Source organism: Protopterus annectens, chromosome 12.part0 (genome assembly GCF_019279795.1).
Source record: "Protopterus annectens isolate FY-2018-M chromosome 12.part0, PAN1.0, whole genome shotgun sequence".
Taxonomy (NCBI): Eukaryota; Metazoa; Chordata; order Ceratodontiformes; family Protopteridae; genus Protopterus; species Protopterus annectens.
Window position 1 is genome coordinate 277,414,241 of NC_056746.1, and position 22,500 is coordinate 277,436,740.

Consider the following 22,500-nt stretch of genomic DNA (forward strand, 5'->3'; position numbering starts at 1 on the left):
CTAATATTACTAAAGTACAATCCAAAATGTATATAGAGTCTTTACTTAAAATTGCTATACCTGATAATTTTTTCTCCTATATTCCATGCAACTTTGCCCTCCCATAATTCATTTACTGGTCTTCTGTTAAAATTCTAAATATTTAATATGATTATAATACCCATACCAAGCGATCCACCCCATTCTAACTCACCTAACCTTTTTTTTACTTTCTTTATACTATTCATATTTATGGCTAGAATTTTTATGAAAAATGTATCATCCTCAACCTTTTCCTTTTTTTCTCTCCCCCAAACCTTTATTTTTAAAATTACGTTTTCTATTTTTATCCCCTTTCCCAAAGGAGTTCTTTACTTTTAATCACCACTTAGCAACCCCCTTTGCTAGAATTATTCATCCTTTTGTTTTCCCTTGCGCGTCCCTCATTCATTCTCAACTCTTTGACCTCTACCATTATATCTTCCTTTTTCTCATCCCATTTCTGTGTTACACTCAAACACTTTGCCTTGGTCTTCTTCCCCTTCCCCTGTTTCCTTCCAATTTATATTACAATCCATCCATGAATGCCCTGTTTGTTCACATTTTATACATTTTTGTTCACATATTTTTGCTTCATGAGCTGCTTTGCCACAGACAAAACACTTATCACAATTACTAATTAAATGTTTCTTTTGTCATAAAAATTATCATGTCTTTGGTTGCCCTCAACATTTCACAAACAGTCTTACTTCCATCCACATTAATCACACTGGGTACATATATGTATTATGTTTTCATTTTGTATTTGTAAAACAACTACATTCCCCAATCCACAAACATATCATAAATCTTTGAAATGTTTATGACATCCTTGCACACAGTCTTTATTTAGCCTCCAAAAGTCTTTTTTCTATCATGGTATGACATTTTACATAAATTTTCTTTTTCACCGGTGTTAAATGCTTGAGCAACACATTCCAAGGATTGTTTTTTTGTTATTTCGTATTGTTCTAGAAATTTTTACATATGCTACCCTGAATCCAAAAAAAAAAAAAGAAAAAAAAAATTTCAAAATCTCAAAACGAGTCTTTGTTAATGTGAATGCTCTTACCTCTTACCCATATTTCAGGCCCTTCAAGCTACCTATCCTTCTTACTGATTATTCTTGTAAAATACTTACTTTCACCTCAGTTTTCTCCTCCTCTCTTTTTTCTCTCCCTCTCACAATTTGGACATATGCCTTTTTGCTCTCCCTCTTACAATTTGGGCATATGCCTTTTTCCTCTCTCTTATATCTTCTACAAGTTATGTTCTTGTACCCTCTCCATTATTTCACATCATTACACTGCCTTCTCACTTTCCAGTTCGCTCTGCTTGATTAAATCTTTTAAATACACATTGCACAACCATTCTGACTGGAAGGTTGTACTCAGATTGTGATCTGGCCTCTCCCTTGGGCAACTTTAGCTGAAACAGCCTTTCAGTACCCTATGAGGGCTTGAACCCCTTCATTTGCGATTCCTTCTGCATAACCATCTCATCTCTTCCTTCCACTTCTCTGTATTACTTAGCAAATCCTCGAATTGTAAACTCTCTTGTGAAGGCTCAACTGCCTTCACCTCTATTCCACCATCCTCTTCTCTCTCCACAACACAGTAGTGCACACTGTTTCATACTGCTCCCTGCTTCACCGAGCCACCTTTGACTCAGACTGGAAGCAGAAGTGTCACCACCAACAGCATTCCTGTAGGCAAAAAAGTATGGGAAAGCTCCCAGATGCCCTGGCCAAATTTCCCCTAGTAGTACAAATACCACCTTTAGTTTCCTCTGTAAAGAGTCTACAAGCCTAGTGAGATTAGTCCGGCTTAAAAAAAAAAAAAGTGGATGGATGTACGTACACAAAATATTATGATTCAAAACATTACTGATTGAAGAAACAATACGTTTTTAACATACAATTATGCAAGTCTTTAAGAAAAGACCTATGTGGTAAAGAGCCACTAAATCAGAGCAAAATCAACCCAAGAACATGAATGTTAAATGGCAAATTACAATGTCTAGGATGAGGTGGGGGTTGACATTTTCATGCACCTCAAATGGGAAGTACTGTGAAAACCTGCATTTTACAACATCTAGGTACAAGGACCGAGAACAACTCTCTACTCATTCTATCAGCTTTTGTAGTATTTTGTGCCTAGACTGTACCAAGGTTTGAAGTGCATAAGCAGAAACCAGTTCCATTTAAATCTTCCACTTTCTAATACTCCAAACATTTAAAACTCAACAACTCTAACCAAACATCTTAAATGTAAAAGGCTACCCAGAGGTAAGGCAGAGGCCACAGTTATGTGGCTTCAAGTACAAAGTGATGGGGTAAGTCCTTGTAAGTACCAAATTAACAAACTAGGTTAAACATTTAGTGGAAGCCAAACCAAGAGAGTCTCATATTTTACACACGAGAAAGCTTCTTAATGCCAAGAGCATACAGCAGGAGACAGCACTGAAAGCCCATGCAATAAACTACAGCTCTAAACATATACAGTTCAAGTGCAAAAAAGACTGCCACTTCTCACCTGTACAATGGTGTCTAGGTTTTGTCTGGACGTGGAGATTGTATTAATCACAGAAGTGGGACCCATGGTGACAACATTGACGTGATGGGGAGGAAGGGGAGGTGCTGGTACAATCACAGTAGGATGATGAGTGGGAGCTGGTGCAACGTGTGCTGGTAAAAGCTGTTAAAACACAAATGGTTACAAACATCAGAGCAGTGTCATGCCAAGCGAACTGCGTAAGATGGAAGCAACATTTTTACCATGCAATACTCAGGTCACTCCAAAACAAGAACCTGATAAGTCTAAACCTTGAAGTACAGACACACAGACGCGCACACATACAGTGTACCACCCTGATTTTAACTTGGTATTTACATCCTTGAAACACAAACTGAGGCAAACAGAAGTATATGCATGCAGTGTACCATCTTGAAATTTATATTTCTTTAAAAAGAGACAGCATACATTCAATAAGGGTGCGGGACTTGGATTTTCTCATCATACAATGGCCACACCCTCGCATCACAATCTTCTACTGGGAACACTAGCTACACTACCCACACTGCTTTGAACTATTCAGCAACATCAGCAAAACATTGCTGAAGGCAAAAAGAAACTTGTTCAAAATCAATCAAGTGCCCTGTTTCAGGCTCGTACCCCCCTCAGCAGGAAAGGAAAGGAGCTCATCAGTTCAGTGCATTCAAAGATCTAAGTGGCCTAGCAGTGTAAACTGCAATGCAGCAGGCACCTAGCTTACACAAAATGATAAAAATGGAAATGCAGATCACACATAAATGACTGCAACAGTAAGAAGCATTTAAGGCCATTACCAAATGAAGGCCAAGAAATCATTAAATATTGTGGTCTCCTTGCCCTCCATTACAAAGATGAAAGTTATGTACTCACCGTAACAACTGATCCTTTCCATCCCAGTCCAGCTGACACATACTGTTGGATACAGAACCATTCCATTGATTCAGCCTGGCCATTTGCTAGTGCTCCATTCCCGGGAAGTCAAAGGGCTGATATGGACATATTTTTGAAAGTTATTTGGAATCCTTCCAATTCCTGTTATTTATCTGACTGGTAAAGTCAGACTGGGCACAGGTGCCCTTTTTCAGCAGAGGCCCAGGAAGAAAAGCTCCATGGTATTTACTGCAATCAATATTTACAATTTAATAATGCAGTTTCAGTGAATACATAGCATGACTGTCACTATAATAAAATTGTGCAGATACTCAAACATTAAAATTTACAAACCTTGCACAGAGACGGTGGTACGAGTAATTTAAGAAATACAACAGTGTGAGAAATTAGAAGAGATAAGCAAGTCTGAGTGTTAACAGAGTAGCAGTGATGGAACAGTAATTAGATTGTGCCAATTAGATATAGTAGGTTAAAGTACAATAAAGTGAGGTATTAGATGGGGATAAGCAGGTTAAAGGATTTAATGTTTTAAAGGGATGTATAAGAAAGGTGATGAAGGGTGTTAAAAGACCTATGTCCCACATGAGCAGCAGAAGAAAGCCAGGAGGCAGACAGTAAGTCTTTAAGTAATGGTTTGAAAAGATAAGTGTGCGATAGGCTTGAGTGATACAGGAATTTTATTCCAAGTTACAGTTGCACTACTGGAGTAGAGACTGACCCTAGCAGCACTTTGTGGTTTGTAAAGGGTAAGCAGTTGTTTATTACTTGACTGAAGGGGGTGATTTGGAAGATAGTACTGGGAGTAGAGGTTTAAACTGTTGTGCAGACAGATGAGGTATGAACAATTTTATGGGTTAATGTGAGCCAAGTAGGAAACTAAGTTAAGTTTAGTGGTACCCAGTGGTGGGTCCAAAGTTTGTTGCCAGTGAAACTGGCAACTTCTTATATCCCTGTTCCATGTTTAGAAGGTTGGTTAGGACACGTGCACCATACAGGAGAGGGTAAGTTACCTAGGGTTACCTTGGGACAGTCTGTAAAGTGTTTTACTCTATGTAGGGTGCCTAGTTTTTGATAGATTTTCTTGATGCTGTTGTGGACATGCAAGATGAATTTAAGATGATAGACTATCATGTCGAGTAGTAGTTTTGTATGTGGGGTAAACGTCTATCTTAGTATTATTTCAGGAAGAAAATTTTAAAGCTGTTTTTTTCATGGAAATATGATTTTGGATAAATTTTTTTTTCCCCGGGGGGGGGGGGGGGGGGTTAGTAGTAAGCGATTATCCTCTAGTGAACTTTCAGAGATAAAGGCTTCTTCAGTAATTCTCTGAAGACGTATTAGGGTGTCAAATGCATATTAGGGTAGAATCATGAACTTGTATGAGGGAAGCTTGCAAAGAGGATTTCTGTAAATTGTTGTGAATATATTAAGAGAAGAATGGAAACCTGTGCCATGCCAGGAAGGAAAAGTGCAGAGCCATTTAACAGACTGATGTCTATTGGTTAAGTAGTTGTTAAACCACAAAAGTGTGGGATGTGATAGTCTGAGGGAAGACAGTTGGTAGAGGAGTTTTTGGTAAGACTAGATCGAAAGCTTTAACGAGATCAAAGAATAGAGGAAATAAGTTTGCCTTCATCTATGGCTTTTGTTAACAGTATCTGTGAAAGTTAATAAAGCCATGGTAGTGTGTCTAAAACCATGCAATGTGTGGGTCAGGAGCTTTTCCTGAAGAAAATGTTGAAGTTGCTATTGAATGCACTACTCCAGAATTTTTGACAAAGGGGATAACAAGCAAAAGGTCTGAAATTAGTTGTACCAGGAAAGCAGGATTCCTCGACAGATCTGTTAATTAGAAGACACCCAGGACAGGCTACGGAACTAGCAGTCAGCTTAAGGCATTCTTGCTGGGAGATTAACAAACCCTGATCTCCTGTTCTCCTTCAGTGATGTAGTGATTTGAGGTAGGAGGTTGGGATGGGTTTTAGGGTGAAATAGGGGATGCCTGCAGTCTGAGGAGAGGGTAGGTCAGGATTGTTTGGAGGAAAATATTTAGCAAGGGCTTTAATGCTTTTTATAAAAAAACTAAAGTAACTAAAACATATACACACATAGGACCCACACACACACACACACTCACGCCAACAGCCGGGGGAAAAATAATTCTTAGATTAACTCTAAAAAAAAAAATATCAGAAACCTACACTTTCACACCAAAAATGAATAAAAACTTCAAATTTCAAAATTAAACGGTTAAAACTGGCGCCAGCTGAGAGCTATAGAAACCAATCCAGTCACCATGCTCTTGTGACAAGCGAGTTTACAAGGTCATGAGGTAGTATGGGGCATTATTATGAGGGGAGGAGCTGAGCTTGAGGAAATAGCTGGAAAACCAACTATATTAGGATCCGATATCGGATCCACCAACACCACAGGCAGACAAATGAATATGTGTATGTTAAACTGAGCAACTATTTTAGAGGGAGCGTTATTTGGAGCAGGATTAGGAGTAGTACACGTTTCAAGGTGGAGTATATTACTAATAGAAGACCAAAATTTTTTAGGGTTAGACCATCAGTTTAGTAAGGAGTTAATGAATTAGATTTTGTCTGCGATAATCTTAGTACTGTTACTTAATTCTTTAAAGTGTTGTCGATTTTGAAAGATCTACATTTTAAGCGCTATTCCAAGCCCTTGCTCTTTCACACATTAGGTGCCTGCTTGAGTGGATAATCAAGTAGTACGTCTTTATCAGTCTGTCGCGGGTTTTCAGGAAAAGTGACTTAAATCTAATCTAAGAACAGCTTTGTCGAATGGAATATTTTTCATGATAGAACAGTTAAAAAGAGAGAGATTATAATTCTGTTAAATGTGTCAGGGTTAAAATTAGTGAGGTTATGGGAAGTTTACTGTTTGACATGATGGGCACAAGAGTCTGTTTGCATATAAAGGGAGGTGATCACTGAAGGAAAATGTGTCAGGGTTAAAATTAGTGAGGTTATGGGAAGTTTACTGTTTGACATGATGGGCACAGAGTCTGTTTGCATACAAAGGGAGGTGATCACTGAAGGAAATCAGTGAGGGAGCCACTGGAGACACTTGGTGGAACCAGTTACCACCAGTTACCAGTATCCAATCAAGAAAGGAGCTGTTTTAAGGATAGTTATTATAATGTGCGGGAGGAGGAAATAGGAGTCAATCCATATAGATTTAGGCTAGTTGATGAATATTTTGCAGAGAATCTGCAAATCAAAAGTACCACCTAGGATTATCTTTTCATTAGAAATTGTATACAACATCCAATTTAGGATGTTCTCTAGGGCTGTAGCATTATTACCTGGGGAATAGAGTTGCTTGTGGTTATTTAGGTTTAAGCTGGGAGAAAAGAAATTCAGAGTTATGGAATTTGGAAATAAGTTTACTGTAGGGTAGGATTTTCAAGACAGTCAGGGTACTGTAAAGGTACACCACCACTAATTTTCTTGAGTTATCAGTCCCAATAATATTATAACCAGGGAGTGATATTGTCAAGTATATGGGATTTTAGCCAGGTTTCACTTATGGCAACAAAATCTGATATAATGAAAAAGATCCAAGCATGGAGTTCTGAAAAACTATAGACGCTACTAGTATTTAAGGAAGTGAAATTATGGTCTTTGGGCAAATTTGAGATAGGTGGGTTAGGTTTTGATGATGCTAGTGTGGTCCTGTTTTGTGGGTGGGCTCAATAGGAGGGTGGTTTAGACTGGGGTGAGTTTTGTAAGCTACTGGGGGGGTCAGGATGGGAGGAGGGGCTGGGTGGGATGAATATCCCCACAGACTAAACAGCGACAGAAAAATTGATGTGTTTGGTAAGCTTGTTTTGGTTTAACTGCAGCAGTTAGTTTTATTTTGGTGTGGGTTTAGTAATTTGAATTTGAAGTAAAGATTTGGCAAGTCTCTCTCTATACTGGAAGTGATTAGTGATTAAGTGGGACAATTTGAATAGTAAGAGGTGGAGCACATAGTGGGTGAAATGTGTACAATATTGATTGACATATGGCAAGTTATAAAGTGATAAAACAGGAACAGTAAAGACAGTAATAAAGAGAAGTAGAGTATGTAACTTTGTAGAGATACGTCAGAGAAAGAGGAGCTAGAACACTGGGGTATGAATACAGGAGGAGAAATAAGTAAATAGAGTGAGGTAGATGGTGTAAGTTCTGATCACTGTGGTTAGTAATCACTGTGGTTAGCAAATAGAGAGGAAAGAAAGAAGTGCTTAAATGCAGACTAATGGTTTAGGAAATTGGTATATTCTTGTGCATTGTATGTCTATATTAAGTGCATGTCTAAGAGGGTTGGGAAGAAGGTAGAGTTCTGGGTTGAGAAAAGGCCCTATAAATGTAAAGGCACAAGGAATTGGTGGCGAGAAGGAAGCATAGCAGAAAAAAACTCCAACACTAGCAGGAGTCATTACCTGTTATGCTGTCAACAGAACTGCTTTATATAGCAGAACACTGGTATAACATTTAAAACCACAAGGGATATGCTACTCTAGACTGCAGTTAAAGTACAGCTGTTTAGAAGTAAAATACTGCCAAACATTATGAATCTACAGGTAAGCTTTCCTGGGACAGTTACAGTTTCACGGCAAACAAGCAGAGTGAAGGAAAGTTTGCAGAGAGGAGTGGAACAAACTAAATGTGGATGTGAAAGCAGAATCAACAGTATAACCAATTACCTGAAGGAGAAAAAGACCAGCCTGTAATATATGAAATACTGTATGGGTTCTATGGCAGGACACTGCTCTCTTACTATAAACAGACAACAACAAGTAGAACATCAATCCACTATAAGCCTTAAGCGAATACAGTGTCCCTAAACATCACAGTGGTACACTCAGATCCTCCTGCTGAAATGTACATGTGTGACTGAGGTAAGAACTTGGGATGAAACAGTAGTCAAGACTTTATGCCCTCCCTTAAGGAGGTATTAAGTCTTTGCGACTCCCACAGCAGGCAGCTCTTGCTTTCATCTCATTAAACTTATATTTAACTGCTGCTCCAAAGAGAGAGAAGAAAACGCATTCAGTAGCCCAGCAACAGCAAAATCAGACAAGGAATAATTCAAACAATTCTTTAATGAACTTCTGAAGCTTAACATTCGCATTAAACTGGTTCCAATAATTTTAAATGCATATTCTTCAGTAAAGAACCACCACTGAACAAGGCATTAGTACAAGACATGTGAAATTACAAGGCATTAGTACAAGACATGTGAAATTACTCACACAGGTGGAGCCACACATGACATCTCATGGTTAAGCCAGCGTTTGCCTCACTTGTTGCTCCACTGACCACACTGTGATATAGCCGCAGGAAGATATGAGTAACATTAAACATTGACAAATAGCTGCAGGGTACACTGAAAAACTTTTGAGTCCTGAACAGTCTCAAAGTATCCACAGCCTGTTTCAGTAGGCCCCTTTGGAACACGGTTCATGTGTTAGCTTAATTCCCACAGAAGTGGGCTGAGCTGAAAACTGAAGACAAAGACCAGGACTGCTTCAAGGTGGAGATCAGTATGGATGACTTGAACACACTATCCCAAAACCAAGAACGGCTCCAAGCGAGTACAAACCATTGAGAGAGCCAAGGAGCTCGATGGGGGTTGGGGGTACAGTTAATCTGATCAAAAAACACCACCAAAACCATAACGGGTGCCACTGCCAATAGAAAATTCAGGTGGAATATCAGCTCTGAAGCCACCACTACATTCAAAGGTACTGGGGAAAGAGTTGGGAATCATCACATCTCTATCCAAGGATTAAGGAAGGCTTGCATCACTGGTTCCCAATCTGTTTCTGTTGTATACAAGATTTGAATGAGGTCTGGAAGACAGAACAGGATAACTCTCTCTCAGAATACCTGATCACCGATTTAACTGAAGGATTTTCTATTATATAGTTTCTAGTTCAGATTTCAGTTTTGGTACTCAAGTCAGAGAGGACTCTTGTCTCAGAACCCTGGGGCTAGAAGAGGCTCGCACCTTATTCCTTTTCTCGATTTCCCTGCCCTTATCTTTCTCCTTTTTCTGTTTAGGTTTCGCACACTGGTCAGGTGCAAGACCTTTAATTAGTTTGGACCTCCTGTCCACAACAGAACATGATCCAAATATCCACCTACATCTATCCAAATATCCATCTATATTTATCTAGCTATATATCTCTATTTATATAAGGGGGGAAGACAGCAAATAAACATTCTGATGCTCAGGCCCCAAACAAATATACAATTTGTGACCATCTTAATGGAAAAGCTTGTACCCACATTTAGAACATTTTTTGAAGGTTTTATCCATATCTTCTTTCTAATCCCATCTAAAAACTGTAGCAAAGACCAACTACACAGCAACTGCAGAATTAGCCAAGAGGAAGAATACTAGTTCTCGAAAGATCACGTCTGTATAACTTAAAATATAGACATATAATTAGCCAAGAGAGGAAAATGTTGAAAAGCTGTGGCAGTAAAAGAAAAGTGGAAAGGTTAGTTTGGCTGCAATAAATCCTGAAGGATTAAGTCAACAAATTCCCTAAATGCAAAAACAAAAAGAGTATTTAGCATTAGTGGCCGATGCAATCCTGTGGCTCTGGCAGCAAATGAGATCTGAAGAGAAGGTATGAAAGGGATTATGGAAGTCTGCAGGAGCTTGAGGCGCTTGCAAATGACCGATCGAATGTGAGAAGTGGCTTGGTACCCAATAGTTGGATTAAAAGGACTGAGACCCCATGCCCTGTACCTAGAGCCATTTGGTAGGCTTGATAAAGGCTCTGTAACATAAGCCTTTCTCTTGCCCAAGGCTGCAAATTCTGTTAAGCCAGAAACATGCTGTTCAGAGTGTTGGTAAAAATAAACATTCACGTTTCAAAATTCCCCAGAATATGTAATACAAAGCAAGATGAAATGTATGCAAGTGACAGCAGTGAAAATTAAGCCCTCATTTCAGTTGTAAGTCTTAGAGTGGGCAACACTGCAGTCCCCTGAAGATGACTCCACAAATAAAAACAATTTCATCTGCTGTACTCATCCAAACAGGAGTCACACTCTCCAGGCAAACCAAGAGTTATGACACGCTAGGAATTTTGTTCCTGACACAAAAGCATAGGACCAGTCCTCTAAATTAATAGGTAAAGAAACATTTAATGGACTAGCCAGTAAGTCTTAAGACCACGGTCTACTTCCTGGATGGTCAATGCACCTTCCCAAGTCACCCATATTCCTGACCTGGGTTTGAAGCTGCTGCTCTTGCTCCAATTGGTCCTGCTGCTGTAGAAATCGCACCTGTTCTTCCTGCTGATGTACCTGCTGAGCAATCACCTTCAGCTTCTCGGGGTACAAGTGGGCCTCCAATGTACGTACCTGGCAATGGAGAGAGGGCAATGATAAATTAAGTGAAGATGGGTGTGGAGAGGGCAAATGTAAAACTCAAGTCTGGTATGGAGATACCTAGGAACAGTACTCACGATCAGTTATGTGTCCCACATTCGGCTGCCCTATACATGGTGACTGCAACATTAACTACACAAATCCACATGAAATACCTCAGTTTCCTCAACACAGTGACACTAGAGAACAAACCCTTTACATCATCTGGCCGAAACACTTGTGCGTGTGTTCTCTCATAATGCCAGACAATGTAATCAACTACAAGGAGGTGTTTTTTGGGAATTAATAGTATTTTTGTGCTTCCTCAAAAGAAAATATTTTGTCACAGCTAAAAGATCAAATAAGTTACAGATGTGTTGTGTTGCCAGGCTACCTATCTTTGAATACAGACAAAAATTCTCAATCTTGCAATACAAAAAACAAAAAAAAAACAAACAAAATAAAAAAGCGCCATTCAAATTATAAAAAAATAAAAGAATTCAGGAAATGAAGAATTTTAATGCACTTTAAGATAAAGAATCTACTATATGAAAAGTACAGTTGTGTACACTTACCATAAAAGTAGATGTTAGAGTGCATTCATTGTTGCAGTCATCACATTTGGGTTATCTGCTTGCAGTAGCCCTCAGTCGGACTGATTATCAAAGTCTTGGGTCCTGCGTCGGTTGCGGTCTCATCTTTCATGACGTCATGTCAGGGGTATAAAACATTACATCAGTTTTTCTTGCCAGAGATATTAGGTGCCCCCATAAGACTCAATTATACATACAAGGTTACACCTCAAAAAAAAAAAGCAAATACACCAGAAAAGCTTTAAGCATAGTAAACAAGAATAGAGGTATAGCCGATAGAAGTCAGGGGGCTGGAGAGGAGGGTAACTAGGACTGCAACAGTGAATACACTCGAACACCTACATTTACAGTAAGTGTACACAACTGTACTATGTTAGTGTTTCACTGTTGCAGTCATCACATTTGGGTAGATTCCCAAAGCTAAGGATGGGAGGAGGAAATTAGATAGCATTAGGACCAGCTATACAGTCCTGCAAGACTGCAGTGGCAAAGCCAGCTCTGGACTTAGAGAAAATTGGCAAATGGCAATGCTTAGTGAAAGTATGTACATAACTCCAGGTAGCAGCTTCTAGGATGTTCCTGGTAGGGACACCTCTGAGAAAGGCTGTAGAGGTAGATGCAGCCCTGGTTTCCCTGTGCGGTGGGTTTTCCATGGTGCTTAAAGCAGAAATTAATGCAATGGCCTATCCATTTAGAAATGGTTTGCTTTGAAATGGCCTTCCTCTCTGCCCCTGCAGCAAATGCAACCAGCAGCTGTTCAGATTTCCTGAGAGGTTTAGTCCTGTCCAAGTAAAATCTAAGTTGTCTGTGCACATCTAAGGAGTGCAGTATCCATTCCACTTTGTTCTGTGGATTAGAAAAGAAGGTTGGTAAATGAATGGACTGATTAAGGGCCACACTGGATACTACCTTGGGCATGCAGGAGGGATTGGTCCTGGGGGGACACCCTGTCCGCATGAAAGATGATGAAAGGCTCCATTGCCATGAGGGTCTAATTCAGACACCCTTCTTGCTGAAGTGATGGCTAAAAGGAAGGCTGTTTTCCAAGAAAGGAATTTCAACTCTGCATTTGCAGCTGGCTCAAAAGGAGGTAGAGCGAGTTTTTCCAATACAAAGTTAAGGTCCCAGACTGGAGTAGGGGCTTGGCCCCTCTGAGGAACTGCTTCAGCAGTGGAGGAGAGAAGAGGGGTGGTTCTGTGTTGTAATGAGCTGAAATGGCTGAGGCATTAATTTTGGAGGAAAAGGAAAGGCCCTTGTGAAGCATTTCAGTTAAAGTATTGAAGAATCTGAGGTAAATTGGGCGCTGCTGTGCCCATCCCCCGGGTTTGGTTCCAGGAACAGAATCTTTTCCATTTTTCAGCATAGGATTTTCTAGTACTAGGCCTCCTTGCCTCCAGAATGCCATCAAACACTTGCTTACTGAAGGATGGCAATGGAGAGATCAGGTAATTAGCCAGGCTGCCAGGTTCAGGGTTTGAAGCTGTGGGTGCAGAATCTGGCCCTCCTGCTGGGACAGCAGGGCAGGTGCCATGGTGCCAGCAGTGACACTGTGCAAGAGGGGGTACACCAGTGTTGGTGTGTCCAGTCTGGTGCAATCAGTACTGTCCTTGGTTTGCCCGGTTTGATCTTTAGTAGTACCTTGGAGAGGAGAGGCAGAGGGGGAAAGGCATAAACTGAAGGACAGGGCACCCACTTTCCAAGCTTGTTTGTGGCGAGTTCTCGTACAGAATTTGTCCAACTGGTAGTTCTGGGGGAGGCAAACAGGTCCATCTCTGGGCTCCCCTATTTGTTTCTCAACATGTTGAATATCTTTGGTTCCAGTTTCCAGTCGTGTGGGTCCATGAGATTTCTGCTTAGGTTGTCTGCCAGTGTATTAATTGTCCTGGAAGAATGTGGTCCTTGAAGGCTGTCAAGAGCATTCTGTACAGCTAACATTTATTTTTGATTAATATGCAGGTGCATTTGACTTTGGCTCCATTTGCCCTGAATGCACTTCCCTGCCAAGTGAGCGCCCCCCATGCATAGTCTGATGCGTCTGTTAGGGTTTGGGAGGCAGGAGGTAGAGTGAATGGCAGTCCCTTGTTTTGGTGGCAGGCCTCTGCCCACCAAAGGAACTACCTGTAGACGAGGTATAATAGGAATTATTGCTTCTATATCCTGGGAATGTTGACACCATAGGCTTTTTAAATACCATTGTAGTTTCCTCATACACAGTCTTGCATACGGAATTAGTAGAATGCAGGAGGCCATGAATCCCAGGGCTTGCAGTATTTTCCTTGCAGATAGCTGGGACTTTGTGGTCAGTAGTTTGAAGTAGGCTGTCAAATGAACTTGTTTCTCTGGCGTAAGGTAGGCCATCTGGGAAGTTTTATTCAAGCTTGCTCCTAGGAATATAAATTTGTTGGCAGGGTACAAGATGTGATTTCTTTTCATTGGTGTACCCCAGAGAAATTAATTCCCTTACAAATGCCAAATGATTTAATAGCATGTCCTGGCTTTCTGCCTGAATTAGACAATCGTCCAGGTATGGGTATATTTAAATATACTTCTTTGCCTGCAAAATGCAATGACCGGAGCTAGGCACTTTGTGAATACCTTGGGTGCAGTAGATAAGCCAAAGGGCAGTGCAGAGAACTGATGGTGCATGTAGCCTGCTCTGAAGCATAGGTATCTTTTCAAGATTCCCTTACTGGGATGTGCATGTATGCTTCCTTAAAATCCAGTGTTGCCAACCAGGCATCTTGCCTAGCACAGAAAGCAGCTGATGAAGAGTTAGCATCTTGAATTTTGGGATCACCAAAAATGTGTTTAGGATAGACAGGTTTAGGATAGGATGCCAGGGATGGTCTTTTCTGGGTACCAGAAAAAGTCTTGAGTAGAAACCTTGCCCCCATTCTTCTTCTGGGACAGGTTGAATAGCCCAGATGCTTAAGAGAGAGTACTTTTTGAGCCTCTGCCCACTGATTTGGGGGTAGATTTGGCCAACTGTTTGGGGTTGGTAAGGAGTGGAAGTGGAATCTGTATCCTTGGGAAACTACATTTAAAAACCATTTGTCCTGGGTAATGAGCTCCCAGTTTTTTGCCTGCAGGGCAGTCTTTCTCCCTAAAGGAACAGTCAGTTGTGCAGGGCTTGGAAGGTTTAAAGTTAAGTCATTGAGACAGTTTACCATAGAGGGGAGTCTTACTAATCCCAGTTTTGGAAGTGGGAGCCCCCCAGTGCTTAGTCCTGTGAGTGCCTTGGGACTGAAGCCTGGGTATTCTACTGGTTCTGGGTATGGACTTGAAGACGAGGCAGGAAAGAACAAATTCTTAGAAGGCCAATGCCTACTAAATCTGGGAGGCTGTACTTGCAGGAAATCTTTTAACAGTTTGCATAGATTTAGCTTTTTCCTCCATCTTTAAGTAGTACTTCTGCTTTGTTGCCAAACAGGTGGTCTTGGTTTAAGGGAGCATCCAACAATTTAGCTTTAACATGATCTGGCAAAGATTGCTCCTTAAGTCAAGCATGCCTTCTAAGTGACCCAGTGACAGCAGCCCTGCAAGATCCCTCTAATGAATCAAAACCACATTGCAAAGTAGGTTTACTAACTTCTTCAGCAGAATGCATTAAATCCTGTAATTCTTTATTTTCAGCACAGGTCAGGAATCAACATCACTTTCTGTTTAAGCAATCTAGTAACATGCTGTGGATACTTCATATGAAACTGGCAGTTTAAGGCCCTAATGGCAAAGGTTGCAGAAGTATGCCTTCTTACCCAATCTATCCAGTGCCCTGGAATCTCTCAGAGGGGTTAGCATTTTTGTCAGTAGTAGCCTTAATGCCCTTGGGACCCTGTGAAATAGTCTCAGGATGCGCAGTAGGATTTTTAAAGAGGAACTTGTGAGAGAGTCATGGACCCTGTAATACCAATCAGGTTTTCTGGGAGCAGGAGGTATAGAGTCAGGGGCCAGGCTAGATTCCGAGAAGGCATCATCCACAATGTTCAGTACAGGAGGGATGGCCAAAGGCCTGTGTTGGGGCAGGAGTAAGAAATCCCCAAGCGTCTTTTTGGAGTCAGAGTAATCCTGGTTCTCCAAGCAAAAATGCTCCCTAAGAGTATGCAAGGTTTCACAAAAAGCGAAATCCTCTGGAGGGGAAGCAGAGGGAATGGAGTCCTCTGCATCAGAATCCTCATAGGTAGATAAGGGTAAATCCTGGTCATCAGAAGGAAAATCAGTCCTAGGTCTCTTAGAGGGGGAAGGGCGGCTTCCCCTGATTGAGTAATAAGGTCTTCAGCCATTCTTATTTTGTTTAGGCATAGGGGCATGACCATGCGGACTGAGCGTCGGTTTTCTAGGCATGAATAGAGTTTTAGGCCTTGAAGAAGATGGCGTTTGTTTAATATGCAAGTCAGTAGGCCTGAATACACCCTCAGAAGCTGGTGCCTGCACAGTGGTTCTGGACCCATCCAAAGTAGAGACATCCGCAGGTTCCACAGTCGAAGCATCATCTCGCGGCATACCAGACTCTGAATGGGTCTCAGTAGAGGCCTGCGAATCTGAAGTAGCGGGCATCAGGGGCTGCAAAAGCACCTCACTGAGGTACCGGCAAACTGGCGACTGGCTTGGGAGAAGCATCGTCTGCAGCTTTGGACCTATGCGGTCTGTCTCTATCTTTGCATTTTTTCGGAATATCGGTAGTCTGGTGGCTTACCAGAGCCATTTTTGGATAATTGAACAGGGTACCAAAATATTTAGAAGCGTAAATAAACAAATAGTTCGAGGTTTGAATAAGGCACAACTGACAGCGAGGTAAGTCGTGGTCTGGGCCTAAGCAAGAAATGGAGTACAAATGAAAATCTTTGAGGTATTTGCTTTCCACAAGAAATACGATTATTAACTTGTACCGACATCGGGTTAGAGCAAGAAAAAAAGTTTCCCCAATGGGGTACTTAGCTTAGTTGAAGACTTCGGTTCTGAAACCCGAAAACGAAAATTTCAGGAGTCGGACGACCGGCACTTGCAAACTGCTTCTGCTTTGGGCACCGCATGGCAAGAAAGACTGATGTAATGGCGTCGGCTGCATGCTTTATACTCCTGACTTCCTGACGTCATGGAAGATGAGACAGCAAACGACACAGGACCCAAAGACTTAGATAATCAGGCCAACTGAGGGCTACTGCAAGCAGATAACCCAAATGTGATGACTGCAACAGTGAAACACGAAGAACATAATGCATATAACAATATACCCTGTTACTGTAAAACAGAAACCAAGCATAATGGCATTATGCACCCACCACAACATATTCTGATCACTCATAAAAAAGTGATTTTGGCTCTGTTCTGCTTCATGAAGACCTTATGGACTTTCCATAACCCTACTGCTAGGCACACCTGTCAATCCCCTTCGGATAGTAAGCCCTGACTAAAATAGAGAATTTAAAAGCTGAAAAGCAAGGTGACAATCATGCTACTTATCCCACACATATTGCAACTGAATTATGGATAGCTCATAAAGATACAGCAGAGCTGTGCTAAAAATTAAACTGCTCCTATGCCCCCCCACCACCAAACAGATCAGACAGCATTCAGAGAATTATTTTATGCATTTGCTAGGACATACTTCCTCTTTCCAGCAAATAAAATGAAACAACCTTTCCTCAAAAGTCCCCTGCAGTTAAGTTTAATGTAACTGTCTGCAGAGATAGTTAATGGCACGAGTAGTTAGAAAAACACAATGTACAAAATTACTTCAACAGCTATGTACTATTTATACGTAATAAAGAAAACCTACTTCACCTCAAAATTATCTGCAGCAAGTAGCAAAAGAAATGGTAATGGGAGAGTCATACTTGCAACCAACACTGCTTATTTTCTACTGTGGTTACTGGTCCAGGTACAGAAAAGCAGGAAGTTTGGGTTTACATGGCAAATTTTAAAAAGTACTCTTACAGTACAGCAGTGCGTCTTCTGTGTGGAGACATGCGTGAATGGGCGTACCTTCCTTGAAAGTTGTGCGTCAGGGCCGGCAACTCTGCACGTAAAAATCTACTGCCAATCATTAGCGGACTGGAGTTCCACTGTGGCGACCCCCAAGCAGGAAAAGCCGAAAGACACAACAGCTCATACAGTACAGCAGTATACTAACATACCAAATACAAAAATTAAAACATGGATGGGGCTGGGGGGGCTGTCTCATGAAATTCTTAGAGTCAGTTTCCCAAAACTGTAGTTCAAAATCCCTGCATTCAAACAGTGGGGGTTTGAGTTTTCTGTTTTTCAAGCAGTTCTGTGGTAAATGCTGAAATAGACATGGTCCAGTATTACTACATTGTGTTTGTTGAACTGAATTACCAAAAGGAGCACTCTGACATCAGTAGATTCTCATTATTTTTCAAACGAGAATTCCTAAGGAGCTTTAAACAGCACATTTACTGTGACTTGCTTTCTTAAAAAAAAAAAAACAAAAAAAACAAAGTCACTCAGAATAAAACCAAGTTGATACAGAAATCCTCAAAAAAGGGAGCGAATAAATTGAGCAAACTGACCTGTTCTGCAGACGAATCTTGATGGAAACAGAAGGAATCAAGGGAAAAAAAGGACACCACTGTAAAGTTAAAATTGTAACCTGGAGCAATTATAAGAGAGGAATCACCTTCAATGAATGGAATTGGGCAATGAGGATCACAGGTAAAGGGGGGGTAAGAAAGCCTAGTATCTTTTCCAGATTCCACGTGAAATAAACTAAGAACACAGTTGAAAAACAACCTCCAGAGGAACCAAAACCAGTAGAAATGTTAAAATACAGTTTTATTACTTGAACGCTTTCACTAAAACTTCATCAGAACAAGTTCACACTAAAAAACTCCAAAAATATATACCCCTATTCAAAGTCACATGATGTTAAGAACCATTAAAGTTGTAAACAATTATAAAGTTGCATAAAGTTAATTAATAAACTGTTACATAATCCATATAAAATGGTTTTCCATCTAAATATATATTATAAACAAGAATAAAATTTATTCTAAAACCTAAGTCAGCAGAAATTAAAACTGTGATTATTGTACCTATTCACATGTCTATAAAGTGCATTAGTGGATCTTTTTATTCCCGACGTCTAAAATATGTTCATAATGTTTTTTTTAAAAGGTCTACTGGTTTTTCCAACTTATAACGCTGGACAGTGGTTAGATTGTACTAAATAGACCACATTAGACGTATTACATGAATAACACCCCCTCACATTATATTTCTTTTTTCTTATATAAAAAGTGTTTGTATAATTTATATAGGAACATGTAGAACACCAACATTTTTTGTACCAGAACAAGATTTATTGTCTGTACTCTAATTTCCTTCCCAGTCTTATCTTTAAATTCTTTTTGAAATATGATGACATGTTGGAAAAATTAGGTCCAACACCAATAGTGGTATATAGAAAGGATAGATCGTTAAAGATGAGAATGGAAAGGAATAGACATGTGGAAATGTACAATAATCAGTTTTTTTTTTTAAATTATTGAGCAGATTAAAAAAAAAAAAGACTTACAAGGGTTGATTATGGATGACCACTTGGACAGGAGTGAGTTGAGATGGCAAATATTTTAAATGCCTACAACCACCCTGGATTAAATGACAGTTGTTCCATTACCCCCTTATTAAAGCTTATGCGTTATGGCATAAGGTGACTTGGGTTTTAGAATAAATGTTATTCATGTTTATTATATTATATATTTAGATATATAGTTTATTTATGATGTATGTACACAGTTTTTAATTAACTTTATATAACTTGGTGATTACAACTTTAATGGATCTTAACAACATCATGCGACTTTGAATAGGGGTATATATTTTTGGAGTTTTTTAGTGTGAACTTGTTCTGATGAAGTTTTTAACGAAAGCGCTTAACTGGTAATAAAATTGTGTTTCAACACTTCTACTGGTTCCTCTAGAGGTTGTTTTTCATCTTTTCCAGATTGCCGTGCCAGTCAGTCTTATAGATGACCGATCCCGGCATAATGATCAGTACCCTATGTGCCTTTGGAGAAGGTGAACTGGATGAATCAGTTTCAAAATAGATTCCTCACTCTTGAGAAGTAGGTACAAGGGAAGAAAAAAATAAAAGCCCCACGAGAGATCCCTGAGGGCATGGACAGACTGCACAGTTTGGCAGCCTTTAGGAGATATGGGGGAAGACTGGGACCATGGTGCTCTGGACCAGAAAGGAATGGGACACGAAGTCCTGATGAGAGTGGACCTGCCCTCGGCAGCTGAGGGGAGTTCCACGGGGCCAGCTAGAATCAGGAGAAGGGTCCCCTGAGAGGATCAGCAGAGGTGACACTGCATGGTTTGGCAGCCTGCAGGGGATAAGGAGGCAGCAGGGTTCCCCTGAGGCGAGGCTGCGGCCGGGGGAAGGATGTCTCTCTGCAGAGAAGGGGAGGCCTGCTGGGGAAGGCCTTGACAGAAGTCCTCAAGGGAGTGCTGGGCAGAGGGCTGCAGGGCTTGGAGAGCTCCTGGCCATGCAGAAGCATCTAACCTTGCTCAGTTCCCAAAGGCATTCTCAAACAAATCAGAAAGTCCCCAGAAATGCACTGAACCGGAAAGGAGGGGGAACTCTAAGTCCGAGAGTGGATCTGGACCTCAGAGGCCAAGGGGTGGATCTGGCCCTCAAGAGGCTGAGGGGAGTTCCGCAGGGGTGGTTGCACCCTGTGTGTTAGTGCCCCCCCCCCAATAGTCAGTCGTTCACACATGATCCCAAGTCCAAGCCACATGGAGAATGTCTTGCCAGGCATCTGCGTGGGGTCGAAGCACCTTTCCCCACCATCCACCGATCCGGCCGACCAACTCCCACTGCCGGAGGGCCCCCACAGCGTGGCTCTGTGGGTCACTGCTTGTGGTTCGAGCTTCTCCATCATCAAGGCAAGGTGCAGGTGGGGGACGTAAAGCATTCTACTCACCTCAGGGCAAAGTCGAGGCAAAGGGATCCTATCACACCGGGTTGCTCTGGCAGGCACCCACCGAGCGCAGGAGCTCTCCCACTCTCTCTGGCTCTCTGCGCTGCTGCAGCCCTCCGGGGTAGTGGTCCCTGGTCCAAGACCAGCACCAGAGGTGCCCCTTCTACAGAGAGAAGGACTCCTCCCACAGGTGTGGGCTCTGGCCCCTCCACTCCGCCCGCAGAGGTGCTCCTATTTAGATCAAGCTATGTAAGCTTCAGTGCACATGGATGCTACAGTGAAACTGCGAATGGCTCATTAAATCATTCATGGTTCCTTTGATCGCTCCACTGTTACTTGGGATAACTGGTAATTCTAGAGCCAATACATGCTGACTAGCGCTGACCTCCTGGGATACATGCATTTATCAGACCAAAACCAATCCAGGTCTTGGCCCAGCAGCTTTGGTGACTCTAGATAAACTCGGACCGATTGCGTGCCCTCGTGGCGGTGACGCGATATTCGAATGTCTGCCCTATCAACTTTCGATGGTACTATCTGTACCTAATATAAAAGCAAAGAAAGTGGTGGAACCAAAAGTGTCCAAAAATATAAATGTATAAATAGAGAAAAGACACTTCAACTGGAGATAAAAACACTTTAATACAAATAAAAATAACAAAAAGGTAAGCACTTTCGAGGTAACCTTCTTCAGACCTAAATACAAACTTTCTGGATTTAAATGCAAGCACTTACCAATAAAAACAAGGCTTAGGAATGCATCATAAAAGGTTTAATTATTTAATTAATTTACTAATGTGGTAAACCTCTTCTCTTCAAAAGAGGTTTTAAAGACAGCACTATCGGGGCCAGGTGGAAAATATGCCTTGAAATCCACAATCCATCTTAACTCATCATATTCTGTCTCATTTTTAATGTCCCCTTCACGCAAACTAACATTCACTTTCTGCAAAACTAAAAATTTATTATGCTGTGCATCATGATCAATTACATGCTTAGCTAGTGCATTCGTGCATTTGCTGTTACGTATGTCATTGAGATGTTCAATTCTTTCTAACATACGATTACTCTTGCCTATGTAAAATGCACTACATAAATTACACTTTGCTAAATAAAAAATGTTTCTTGTGGAACAAATCAGCATAAAAATTAAACTCTATAGGCTTATTAGTTAATCAACCTGTTAATAGGTTGCGTTTGACTTATTCTATAAAAGTCAATGTAGTACGCCATGTTGATAAAAAGAACAGGACTACTTTGTTGACTGATCTAAGTATTAGCCAGGTACTGGGAACTAATCCAAGCTTTAGCTTCAAGAATAGAAACTTGAAAAAAAAGGTTGTGTTACAAGCACCACAATATATGTGAGAGGTTTAACTCACAGCGTAGAGGTACCCACCCCTGTAGATCTTGTAAAGCTTGTGCCTATATATGGTCTGCTTGGATGGTCAGACATCCACTAAATAAGCCTATAGAGTTTTCTTTTAATACCGACTGCTAAATAAACACTTTCTTGTGGAACAAAGTGTTATTTATGTAGTGCATTTTACATAGGCAAGACTAATCGCATGTTAAAAGAAAGAATTCTGGAACATCTCAAAGACCTACGAGTAACAGCAAATGCAAGAATGCACTAGCTAACCATGTAATTGACCATGATACACAGCATAATTTTAAATTTTTAGTTTTACAGAAAGTGAATGTTAGTTTGCGTGAAGGGGACATTAAAAAGGAGACAGAATATGTTGAATTAAGATAGATTGTGGATTTGAAGGCATATTTTCCACCTGGCCTCAATAGCGCTGTGTCTTTTAAAACCTCTTCTGAAGAGAAGAGGTTTACCACATTAATTAACTTATGATGCATTCCTAAGCCTTATTTTTATTGGTCAGTGCATGCATTTAAATCCAGGATTTTTATCAGTTTGTATTTAGATCCGATGGTTACCTTGAAAATGCTTACCTTTTTGTTATTTTTATTTGTATTAAAGTGTTTTATCTCCAGCCGAAGTGTCTTTTCTCCGTTTATACTATCATGGTGACGACAAGTAACAGGGAATCAAGGTTAGATTCCAGACAGGGAGCCTGAGAAACTGCTACCA

The 22,500-nt window shown here is 40.8% G+C and overlaps 1 protein-coding gene across 1 annotated transcript in view; it reads right to left on the bottom strand.

Moving 5' to 3' along the window:
• The window catches only part of TFAP4 (transcription factor AP-4), a 92,771-nt gene that overhangs the window by 18,262 nt on the left and 52,009 nt on the right, over positions 1-22,500 (bottom strand). Inside the window, exons 4-5 of the mRNA XM_044088911.1 lie at positions 10,724-10,858; positions 2,553-2,714 (exon numbers count right to left, since the gene is read on the bottom strand). Of these exons, the coding sequence (XP_043944846.1) occupies positions 2,553-2,714; positions 10,724-10,858 (297 nt within the window). The remainder of the gene's footprint in view (positions 1-2,552; positions 2,715-10,723; positions 10,859-22,500) is intronic.